At 33.9% G+C, this 12,279-nt stretch overlaps 1 protein-coding gene across 3 annotated transcripts in view; it reads right to left on the bottom strand.

Moving 5' to 3' along the window:
• Nucleotides 1-12,279, bottom strand: part of LOC134536506 (solute carrier family 23 member 2) — a 156,912-nt gene that overhangs the window by 133,742 nt on the left and 10,891 nt on the right. The window contains exon 1 of one of the 3 annotated variants that reach the window (XM_063376255.1): nt 5,468-5,679. The exons of the other annotated variants lie outside the window; for them this stretch is intronic. Coding sequence (XP_063232325.1) covers nt 5,468-5,536 — 69 coding nt within the window. The 5' untranslated portion in view covers nt 5,537-5,679. Of the gene's footprint in view, nt 1-5,467; nt 5,680-12,279 lie in introns of those variants that run through there. 3 annotated transcript variants of the gene reach the window in all.

The following is a 12,279-nucleotide window of genomic DNA, read 5'->3' as shown; positions in this document are numbered from 1 at the left end:
TAATTGATTTACATTAGTTTGGAAGTATGGTGGTTTAGTGTTCGATTAGCCCTAACTTGATGGTCGGATCCCAAAAGAATGCCGTAAAACCGATAGCCAATTGAGAGGAATGCGGTAGGCGCTTGTGTAGAGAGGGGTTGTGGGAAAACTCCTTGGGACTGATGGCAGATCAGGGGCCCTAAATAGTGTGTGATGCTGTAAAACCAGTGCAGAGAAAGCCTGGTATGCTTAAATTTTTGGGCACAGGTTATGTAAACCTGGGGTTCCATGGGATTTAGTCATGTTAGCTGCTGTGAGACATTAAGATTTCCAGGCTCCATAGTAAATTCAATGTAAATTTTTGTTTTCTTAAAATAATAAATTTGTTTTTAATTTTTTTTGAGATATTTGATTTGTAACAGTGAATACAGACCCCGAGGAATAAGAGTTGTCATGCTGTGAGAGGAGAAGGTGGTAGGCCTAAAAGGGTACAGGCACCACAGAGGTTATGTGCATTGCATAATTTAAATATAAGGAAACTTGAGAATTTGAAATTTTGTTGTTGGGTTGGACACCCATAAGAAGAGTATAGGCAGAATTTTTATTGTTATGAGATGTCTAATTTAATTGAAAAGAAGAAAGTTTAAAGATGCAAGGTAACATTATTATTGTAATAATTGAAAGAGATTAAGAGGTAGAGAGAAATAGGCAGTTTTTGTTTGTAAGTACTAAAGTTTACATATAGAAATTTAGTAACTAAGAATGAATAATAAGTTAAGTCTAGTGTAAAAGTTTTTTTTAAGTTTGTTAAGTTAAGAGTCACAAGTAAATTTTTTTTTAGAGAGAATGTCTTTGATAGGAAGTATTAGAAACTTATGGGAATTTTAGGGTAACATAAATAATGTAGGTAATGAATAATAAATATATGGTAGGTCTTAAGTTAAGATTAACATTTGAAGCAGAATTTAATTAAGAAGAAGGAAAATAAATAGGCCTAATGAAAAGAACAAAAAAGGATTTTATGGTAAAGCATTTTTTTTAAGTAATAAACAATGAATAATAATGTTGTTTCAGGGTAATGTGTACTAATAATACAATTTTTTTTTTAGGACCAAAGAACAGGAATTATGTAATTTAAATTAACATGTATTTTTGAAACTGTTACAGATTCCTTAAGATGAGCTGAGCAGCAGTCCAGTTTACAAGATGACAAGAGTTCGAGAGACAAGATACAAGATCACTGAAACAAGAGCCAAGACTGAAGATTCAAGAGAAGAGAAAGCTGGCAGCCATGGACTTACAAGTGGAGATTAATAAGGTCATGTAAAGTTTTATTTTTTTTTATGGAAGACAGTAACTGGAGTTTTTTTTTGTTATAAACATTATTTACAGAACTTTTTAGGTTATAGTAATGTAATGGAACTAGTGAGTTGTGGTAGCTGTCAAAAAGAACTAATACCTTAAGTTTAATTTTTAAAGTTAATTTTCTTAATTTACAGAGGGATTAGTAGTTTTTTTTAAACCTTATTTAGGTTGGAATTTAAATACAATAGCTTATTATAAATGTGTACGAACAGTTCAAGTTCACAGTACTGATAGGTAGGTCAGATGATCTTATTGATTTTGATGATTTGTTGTTTTGAGTTGATTTTTAGGTGTTGTGAATTAGACAATGAAATAGTTCTGAAAACTTAAATTATTTCAAGCTAAGAAATAGTAAAGTTAATTGTAACTCAAAGGACACCAGAATTTAATTTTTTTTTAATTAGTAATGTTTGAAAATTTTATACTTTACAAGAAAGGTTATAAACAAACAGATCGGATGGAACAAGGATGCAGTAAATCACAATTTCATTTAGAATTATTGATTAGCTTTTGAGGTTATGAAGTAAAAGTAATTATAATTTAAAAGTTTGAATAAAAAAATGTTTTTTTTATTTGTTTGAAATAGAAAATTTAAAAGTTAATTAGTCATGATCTAGGTGGGTGATGGGGTGGGAATTGGCCACTCTTTTTCCCTATAACCTCCCTAACATGGCCTTCTATTACAACTAACAGAAAAAAAAAAGAAGAAAAAGAAGACTTATTATTAGTTAGAATGTTTTTTTATGAAGATACCTGATGAACTTTTTTTTTATTGTTGGGAAGAATAGTAGCAAGATTAATCAGATGTTTTACTCAGAAGAAGAAGAAGAAGAAGATAAAGCAGTTTTATGACTCGACAAGCCAGAGATTGGTGTTTCCCCTCTGCGCTTCTATTGACTACGTTGTTTACTCTCATGGGATAGCTGGTTCGGCACCATGGAGAGAGATTGGTGGGCATTGTGGTTGCCCCCAGAAGAAAAGAAGAGTAGAAGAGGTTATGGGTGGGTCATGTGAACTGACCTTCAACCCAGTTACTTCGTGGGGACTATTTGCTGTATAGAGAAGATCAAGACTCAAGAGTTAGGGAAAATCATTGGAGGTCATGTTTCCCTTCCTTAAGTTTTTCCTATCAAATTATTTGCCTGATTAGATTATGCTAAGGGTGGGATACTTTATGTTAGCAGTTGAATTAATTAATTTTATTTTTTTGTGTGTTTGCATCCTTGCCCATCGATTGCAGTTTAGTAGTTAGTTTTGTATTTGTCAGGCGTGATGGTAATGCCTGTTGATGATGTTTCAGAATTGTAATCTGTTCGTGATGAGGATGGCACAACTCCGAAGCAGATGTGGGGAGAAGTTGTGAGCTGCCCTGGAAGCCAGTCCAGTAGCTGTTGGAGTTGAGTGGTGTTTGCTGATGGCCAGCCCAGGGAGCTACTCTTCTCGACAACACTGACTTCGAGGAGTTGCACCAACCTTCACGAGATAAGAGTTTAATTAATTGAAACACTGTAAGGACACTTAATTTTTTTTGAAGAACGAAAGAAGTATGGTAATAAACGGAAACCGAAAAAAAAAAATAATAATAATTATCAAGAATTTGCACATTGTTTAACGAATACTGAGAAACTAAGAACAGTAATTTAATTTGTAAAGAGAGCTTCACTAACAGAACAATTTTTTTAGAATTGAGAACTCGAGCCTCTGAAGGTTCCTGTGAGAACAAACCAGATAAAAGTTTTACATTTAATTTTATGAATACTTGTTGTTTTAAAATAAATCTTATGCAGAATCTAGATGTATGTTCAGACAGCAAGGAACTAAGAAAATTATTATTTTTGTGAAATGAGGAATTTATAGTTATGGTTTAATGGAAAAAGACAATTTGTAATTTTGAGGTAGCTCGATGGGGCTCGAGCTCTGTGAGGGGAGGGTTATGTCGCGGGTTGAAATTTTGCAGGGTTGTTGAAATCAAATTTAGGGACTTTACTGACGGGACTCTGGGCTGGCTGCTCTGTTCACTCGTCAGCGCAAGTGGCGTGACCATGTAATTGGGGCACGGGGCCGGCGCGGCGCGCTGCGGGCTTGCAGAATTTTGTTTGTTTGTTTGGCCGCGCGCTGGCGCAGCCACGGGCCGCAGTTACTGGGGCGCGCTGTCGTAACAAGCCGCGCGGTGTGGCCTGCACATTGGGGTAGAGGGGGGGTAGTCTTCCCAGATGTTCTAGTTAGTTGTTTAGTAAATTTGACTTCAATAACGAGCTTTTGTTATGGTAGGCGCGGCAGGGCGCGCGAATTTAAGCGCAAGTGAGTGGTGACTCGGGGCTCACTCAGGCGGAGGCTATGCGTCTCACCTGTGGTCACGAGTTGTTAGTTCGTTCGTGATGTAGGAATTCAGGCTCACTCAGGCGGAGGCTATGCGTCTCACCTGTGGTCACGAGTTGTTAGTTCGTTCGTGATGTAGGAATTCAGGCTCACTCAGGCGGAGGCTATGCGTCTCACCTGTGGTCACGAGTTGTTAGTTCGTTCGTGATGTAGGAATTCAGGCTCACTCAGGCGGAGGCTATGCGTCTCACCTGTGGTCACGAGTTGTTAGTTCGTTCGTGATGTAGGAATTCAAGCTTTCGGGCGGAAGCTATGGTCGACGCCAGAGGCCACGAGTCGTTTAATTTAAGTTAGGTCATAATGTAGTCGTCAAGCTTTCGGGCGGAGGCTATGGCCCTCGTCAGGGGTCACGCGTCATAGTTTTTAAAATGTAATGTTCGTTCGGGATTTCAAGGGCAGGAGAGGCCCCTACGTTATTTTTTTAAAGTAATCGATCAAGAAAGGCTTTTCGGAAAATGTGAGTATGGACTTATCTTTGTTTTAATTTTAAGTATTAATTATGATTTGAGGTATTCGGAAGGACTAGGGAAGTGTTTAGTGAAGTTCTCTCATTCTCTCTCTTGTAAGGTCGTTCAATCGTTAAGGAAGTAAAGAGATTATTGTTTTAAATTGTAATCCCGCTATTTAAATGTTCTTTAAAATGATGTTGAGTATTTGACTTTAAGAATAAAATAATTTTAATTAAGTATTATGTTATTTTGCAAAATCTCCTTAGTTCAGCTCTCACCAGACATCCTGTACGGGATGACGAACCTATGATCCTAGGTACAGTAAAGTATTTTATGAAGTTAAGACTAGTTGATGCCAAGCGAGTTGTTTCTATGTAAAGAGCTACGATTCTCGCCCCCCCCTCTGAAGGTGGATCGTGACAGAAATGGCGGTGGCACCGGCTAGGTGCACGTGACAATATCCTGTTGACAATAGCAATCATTTGTGTTTTTGTCTTTTTGGAGTTTTGTAGTTTTCTTCAACGGAAATACATGTGCTTAGCAATGGCGTATGTCCAAAAGCTTACATCAAGTCATGCACTCCCACTGCACAAATATTTCAAAGATAATGTGAAATTATGTTCAATGTAAATCTAAATATTAACATTTATATGGTGACAGATTATCTTTGAATCCATCAACTGGAATAGTAAAATTCATAACTTTTTTTCTATATTCCCTATTCATGGTCATTTACAAGAAAAAATTATTGCATAATTAATTTAACATAAAATTTTCAGGTCTTAGAATGTTAAATGGGCACGTTTATTTAGTAATAATTAATACCTGAAAGGAGGATTTAAAAGTAGGCAAGTGTATTTTTTATTTAATTTAAATAATGGTGTTTTAGTTTTTGGATCTCATGCTGTTTGAGTTGCGAGATAGTATTTTATTTTTCTTCAAAACGTAATTCTAGATACAAATGTTTGGCATTAAAAAAATCGCAATTCAACTATTTTAAAACTAGACATTAATGGTGTAGGGAAAAAAATATTGGAGGTTATTTCTAATATTTAACCAAGTTTTTTAAGCGCACCTAATATCCCCTTCAAGTTAAAATTGGTAAAAATTCTTAAATTTAACTTCACGTGACGCCAATACAAACATACTAACAAATTATAATTACTATCATTCTAAAATAACTATGTATGTATGTACCTATACATAAAATTCTACAACATATATTTTTCCCATAGTCTTTTAATATTTTCTTTTTAAAGATTTATCACTTAAACAGATTACTATAAATATAGTACCTTGAATTGAAATATTTTCCTTCTTGTATAAAATGATAACTTCGTACGGAGACACTCATTCGAAGACATTAAATTAATATTTTTTTCTGACGTAATTTTTTAACATTCTAATACCTGAAAACACAAAACTGATATTCCCTCCCCCTTTGAAATACACGGAACACATTCAACTCGAAAGCGTTTTCATCCACGCCCAGTACGAAACACAGACTGGTTTAAGAAACGGGATGAGACACAAGGAGTTTTTCAGAGACTGATTGCTTACAATTGAACAATATTGGGGTTAAACTATGTGATGCTCCCTACTCAATTCGAACAGTCACCCGTATCGCTTCAAGAAGCTCTTTTATTTCTCCTGGATATAATTTTAACTAGCAGTTAACTGAGTCTTAATTCAACATACCAACTTTGGAAGCAGGTTTATCAGGAAAAAAGAAGTTTAAAACAGAAAATAGGGTGGTTGTAGAACTTTGTTCAATTGAGCATTATCCAGACGAAGAATTCTATCTCATAAACTGTCTCTATTATTTGCAATAAACTAGATAACTAATTCCAATTCGAAATGTGTATAACAGCCGTGGGGAGAGCTCGTAAGACCAAAAGTCGTATATCACGAAAAAATAAGTTGAGAACTGTATGCCAGTTAGTTACCCGATTGGTATATGCGTTTGAAGATGGAACTTGATTTTTTTTTTTTTTTTTTTTAAATATTGGGAGAGCATTAAGGTAGAATTCCAAGCGAATGAAAATTGTTTAATTGAACAATGTGGTATCAATGCGGCCATTTTGTGTTTTCAACTTATTTTTTCGTCATAAACCTGTACCCAGAAGTTTATTGGTCGAATGCAAACTCAACCGGTTTATTAATGTTTAGTTCGTATTTAAGTAATAGCTTTGACAAAGTATTTACACATTTACAGTTACACGTTTTATAACTTCTAAGTCTACAATAATATGTATTTTATAGTGGTTAGTTAAAATACAAACAAGATAAACTTAATGAACTGAACATATTTATATTTACAAGAGTTAAAAATTTTATCTCTTTTGTCAGAAAATAAATTCTTTAATATGTTCAGTATATCAAATACACCTCGCTTTTATTCTATCCTTATAAAAATATTATTTTTTACCATTTTAATAAGTAATTCGAGTTAATGTTGCCAATCTATAATTTTGTGGTGAAAAAAATCGTTCCACTAGAAACTAGATTAATACAAGGTTTTGTTATTTTTTATACCTTCAATGGTTTGAGATGTAATTAAATATGACAATTTTAGTAAAGACTTAAAAATGGCTCACCAATCTCTTCTGAATACTTTCCAATATGGGTGTAAATGATTTAATGACTATTAATAGCACACTTGACAGAAAATAAAAGACAGGTTTTGTTGGAACAAGTTTTTGAGAAATAAATATTTTTTACTCCAAACAGGTCTAATAAGTGGCTCCTTGAAATAAATTATTTACATCTTTAATAATGTGTCATTACAAATAAATTACAGCTTTTTGTTACAAAAGTAATTTAAAAAATTTGTTAACATCTATGTTATTAATATGTGATGATTATTCTTAGAGAGATTGAATCTTCCTTAAACTAAGCACCGTTCAGGTTTTTTTATCTTAAGAGAAATTCGATTTTTTAAATAAAGATTTTACAACTAACTAAAGAATAATTTTCGACGCCAAATTAATGCATTTTACTAACTTATTTAAACATCAGAACTTCCTTATTAGGGACTGCAAGATCAATATTTTTTTTTTTTACTTCATCTACTTGATACATGCTAAAGGCAATTTTTCCATGGTAAAATTTTCGTATAACGTTCTTATATATACCTAGAACATAAATTAATTTGTTGGGTTACTAATATAATTAAAGTATAACATATTAGGGCACGTCATACATACATGCCACACACACTACTTATGGATTCACAAATGGGAGTGACTACTATGAATGTTAGTTAAAACATATCCGCAATGCTGACGTTCAGTTCTTATTACATGCGTAGATACAAAACATTGATTTAGGAAAACAGGTAGCTTCTTCCACCTGGGCACCCGCTGAATTCACTGTCTATACATAAGTGTGGTGGTCACTGTCATTTAAACGAAAAAAAAGTGTACCTTGTTTTTCTTGAAAGGTGTGGAATTAAAGCGTCATAGAGAAGCAGCACGCGCAATTCGACGTGAGTTTTTTTTAACGTGAACTTTATTTACCTGCGATTGTGAAGCGGGAAGGCTGCGACTTCTTCACCTGGTATTAGGCAACTTGCTAAGCTCGTTAGTGTTTAGGGTTGCAGAATCTTTGCGTTATTTCGTTATAACAAAGCCGTGGCTCACTCAACGCAAAACACCCTTGCACAAGGGAATCGAATGCCCCACTGCCTAATGTGGCAATTTTTGTTACGGCCTTCATCTTAAAAATCCGTTATCGTGAATTTTTTTTAATTCATCAAAAAATTCAATTAATCGAAATTTAATAATTTTTATTTTATTTTATTTTATTTTTTTTTCAAATTCTGTTACAATTTTCTTGACGGCCACCATCTTGAAAATCCGTAATTTTTATGCTAGAAAATAGAGAAAAATGTCAAAATTTATTAAAAAATTACTTAATCAAATTTTAACGAATTAGTATTTAAAAACGCACTTACGTTCTTGGTTCAAATCCGGTGATGGCAAAAATTAAAAAAAAAAAAAAAAACACCGAAGGATTTCTTCCTCCACTGGAGCCGCCGACAGACTGACCTCCCACCATTAATGCCAGGGTATATATCACCAGCTAGTAGGTCGTCATGTCTACCATCTTGTTTTCGTCCTCAGGTGGCCACCGTCTGGCTGAAATGTATTTAATGCATCCAAGAAAATATACTTCCATGTTAGGTAGAGTGGCAACATATTTAATTCGTCGGACAGGTATCATGTCTCGTGCGCTGTTTTTCGTATAGTGAATGGTAATAAACTACAGGAAAGGTAATGAAAAAAAACTGAATTAAAAATATATTTTAATTTTAATGATCGAGAATCAAACCAGGACGTAAATCCATCGTGTTAACCATTATTTAAATAACTGATATTTTTGATTAATTTTTTAATTTTACCCAAATTTAAAGCTAATTAATTACGAATTTCTAAGATTACATCCCAATTTCAAGATGGCGGACACCACAGTAATAATATGTGATTACTGTACTCTAGCAGGTAAAAATTAAACTAACATGGTGGCAGTGCACTTTATTATTTAATTATAATCTTATATCAAATTTGGAGTATTTTTGATGTGTTATTTTGTTAAGGTGAAAAGTTTGCCAGATATTGTTGAACTGTCATTTAAGGCCTAAGTGAAGTACTAGTGCTTGTAAACCATGTTGAATAAATAAATAGTGTAAAATCTAGAATATGAAAACAACCGTAGATGAGAAATGACGCCGAAATTTGTTTATTACAAGATTTATAAAGCCATTTTATATAGGAAAATAATGATCTGATTTTTAATAGTAATTAAAGATACGCTGATATAAAACCAAGAACCGATTTTTTCGTGTGATGCATATTTTGCATTTTATTACGAAAATAGTAAATTAAAGGTTTTAAGTAAGTAAAATGATACATTTAGAAACCAATTTTGTCAAATATGTAATATCATTTGTGCTGTTTACCGATTAATTCGTTTAATATCTTCTAAAATTGACCGGCAATGAACCATGGAAAGTTTCAAAACTTAACTGCAAATTTAATTAAAATAATTTTTTTATATGTTTCTTGGTTCGACTATTTATTTGTACAATCACTACGTGAACTAAACTTAAGATTAGCATTCTTTACGTTTTCTCCTTTTTTTGTAGGTTTGGCAAAAAAATACGACATAACTTAGAAAAAAAAATTATTTTAAAAACCAGAATCAGAAATGAGAAATAAATATGTTGTGTTAATTAGTTTCGTCGTAATATTTTTCCACGTGCCATCGCTTTAAGTGATAAATGAACATGACATTCTTTCCCGCCTGAGGCAAGTCCTACATGGATGGAATGCAGTCCAACCCGGCCAGCGTGGAGAGTGCGTGAGACGAGATAAGTTGGGGTGTGGAGCAGCGACGGAATGAGTCGTGAAAATCAGATTTCGACCCCGCCGGGAATCGAACTCCGCTCGCCCTGGTGGGAGGCGAGAGTTATGACCACTCAACCTCCACACTTCTAGGACCCTTGAAGGGTTTTTCGAAACTTTAAACTCTTAAATAAAAATTACCACTAACACTACTACTGCTTATGATTATGTTCTAATTAATGTTAAAAGATAAGGCCTCTTTTTAATTTTTTGTATTCAGCGGCCATAATTAAGTAATTTTAAGCTGGTTAGAAATGTAAATTATTCTTTAAGGAAAAAAAATGAAATAATACGACTTCAAATAAACTAAAGCGATTTACATTACACGAAATACGCATAGTACTAAAACTACTGTTTAACACCTGATCGTACACAGATTCAAGTTATAAACTACTAACAAACCCCCAATAAAATCATAGGAGCTTATGTTATAAATAACTATGATATATAGCATACAGACTGTTATTGTTATTAGTTTACATCCATAAAAACGATCAGAACTAATTTTTTGAAAATCTGAAAATCATTTAAGTCTTTGTTATTGACATTTAAGAATAAACAGAAAAAAATATTATGTTAAAAAAACATATTTCAACCTTTTGTAATAGTTTACCATAACAAAGGTCGTTTTCTATGATTGAATAAAAACATTTTTAAAACATCGTTTACAAAACTATATTTATTCTGTATAATATTTTGCCTATGCACACTTATAAGACACAGACCATTTAAATGTTGACCCGCCAATGTTGATCTGAGCCAGGATTTTACTCTTCTCAACATACTAAATGACCTCTCCACGGTGCACGTTGTACGTGGCAGAGACATGGCAATGTGTTGCAGGATAAAACATTTCCGCCTTTTTCACACGTTAATTTTCTTAACTGATCTTTACTCAGTTGTTTGTCTTTCCAAATGTTCTATCAAAGTTCGCTTCCAGAGGCCAATACCCTAAGTTCGTGAAACTCCATGAACTTCTTTGATTTCACCTGGAAATCAGTAAAGTTAATTTCAAGCATTGTGGAAGGGTGTCGAGCCAATAGGAAAACTGCTGGTGAATGTTCGTTTGGGAACTGGCCGAGTCACCAGTGAAGAAACCAGCGAGTCCAAGTAGCGTATCAATCATTCGGGTTCACCGCAGGAGAATTTAACTGATTTTCTCATCACCTTGGGATTTCCAATTCAATCACCAAGTCCTTTGCAATCGCAAAAATACCATATATAAGCTTGGTAGAAACTTTATCTAGATTTTCGCGGCGACTTCTATCAATTTCTATAGTACTCTTTATGTGTTTCAAACACAAGACCAGATCGAGATTATGAGCTTGGAGAGCACTGACTACAGGTTCTAATAATGCCGAGTACTTGATTATTAGGGCGAGATTTAGTAGTTGCAGCATGTAGTCGGAGAGCCTGTTTTCCTATATTGGGATTCCCATAGAATGAAAGCCGATTCAATCCTTCAAATATCTTTACAATGTGCTCTTTGAATATGGCAATGCTTTTATACTTTTGTGACCAACGAGTTTCACAAATGAAAGGAATATTGGGTGCATATGGTCTTCTCAGCACAGACTCCCTAAATAATCTAATTATCTCTTTGATAACAGATACAGAGTTACGAACTTCTTGTACACTTAGTTCAATTTATGTGAAGCAAATTGAAAAATGAATCCAAGTTTATATTTATTTCTTATAATGGCTGGAACGCCTTGCTAATATCTGAGAAACCATTATAACACTGAACAACGCACTTGCTGGGGTCAAGACATTATTTTTCAAGATATATATCAATCACTATAGCTATAGTAGTTGCGTCAAGGGCATTGGGCTGAATAAACCTAACAAACTATTCCCGAGTTTCCATCCTGCCACTGTCAAAGATCCATTATCCAATTGACAACCGTTCTTTTCCAAACATACCAGTTGTTTCATTAGCCAGTATGCTCAATGCGAATGCCTTATTAAACGTTCAAATACTAGAGACTTTGACCACTTCTCTACACATGTCAACAATTTAATTTTGTGTTCGTGGGGACACGTGGTTGCATTTGCCCTTCATAACATTTTTTTCTTTCAAAAATGGCAAATTAGAGAATATGGGTACAGGAGTCAGGCTATATTGCTGTAGTGCATGCAATGAGTGACCACCCCCTTGAATTTTTCGGGGAAATTTCCACAAAATTCCTCAAAAACTACCCATAAATCCTCAAAAAGTAAGACAATTTCTCTATTTTAATGGTTGCATACCCTTTACATAAAAAGATCCCATTTTAATACTCAAAGAGTCGGAGGCTTGAAAATTCCTAAAAGAACTTAAGAATTCTTAAAAAATTTCAATCGAGGAACTAAGCCTGGAACATAACATTTTGATACTCATAAGATACGATTGATAGGATAAGACAGGATATGGTAGGATACAATAGGATACGACTGGCAAGATATGATACGGTAGGATAAGATTGGTCAGACACATTAAGATACGATTGACTGGATGCCATATTATCTGGCTTTATCTTCTTTTTTCGGAAATTGACTTTGCAATATCGAGTTTAAACTTTAAAATTATTATGTAACTTGAACAACCACGTATGCTAATGTTTAATGTACTAAATGAACTCTTTAGGCACCAAGAATCTTTAATGTAGGTATGTAATATTGCTATTAAATTAAAGTCACAATTACTTTATTATCTTACATTG

The sequence above is a fragment of the Bacillus rossius genome, chromosome 1 (assembly GCF_032445375.1).
Source record: "Bacillus rossius redtenbacheri isolate Brsri chromosome 1, Brsri_v3, whole genome shotgun sequence".
Lineage (NCBI taxonomy): Eukaryota > Metazoa > Arthropoda > Insecta > Phasmatodea > Bacillidae > Bacillus > Bacillus rossius.
Note: the sequence above shows the minus strand (reverse complement) of the source record. Positions and strands in the feature narration are given on the sequence as shown.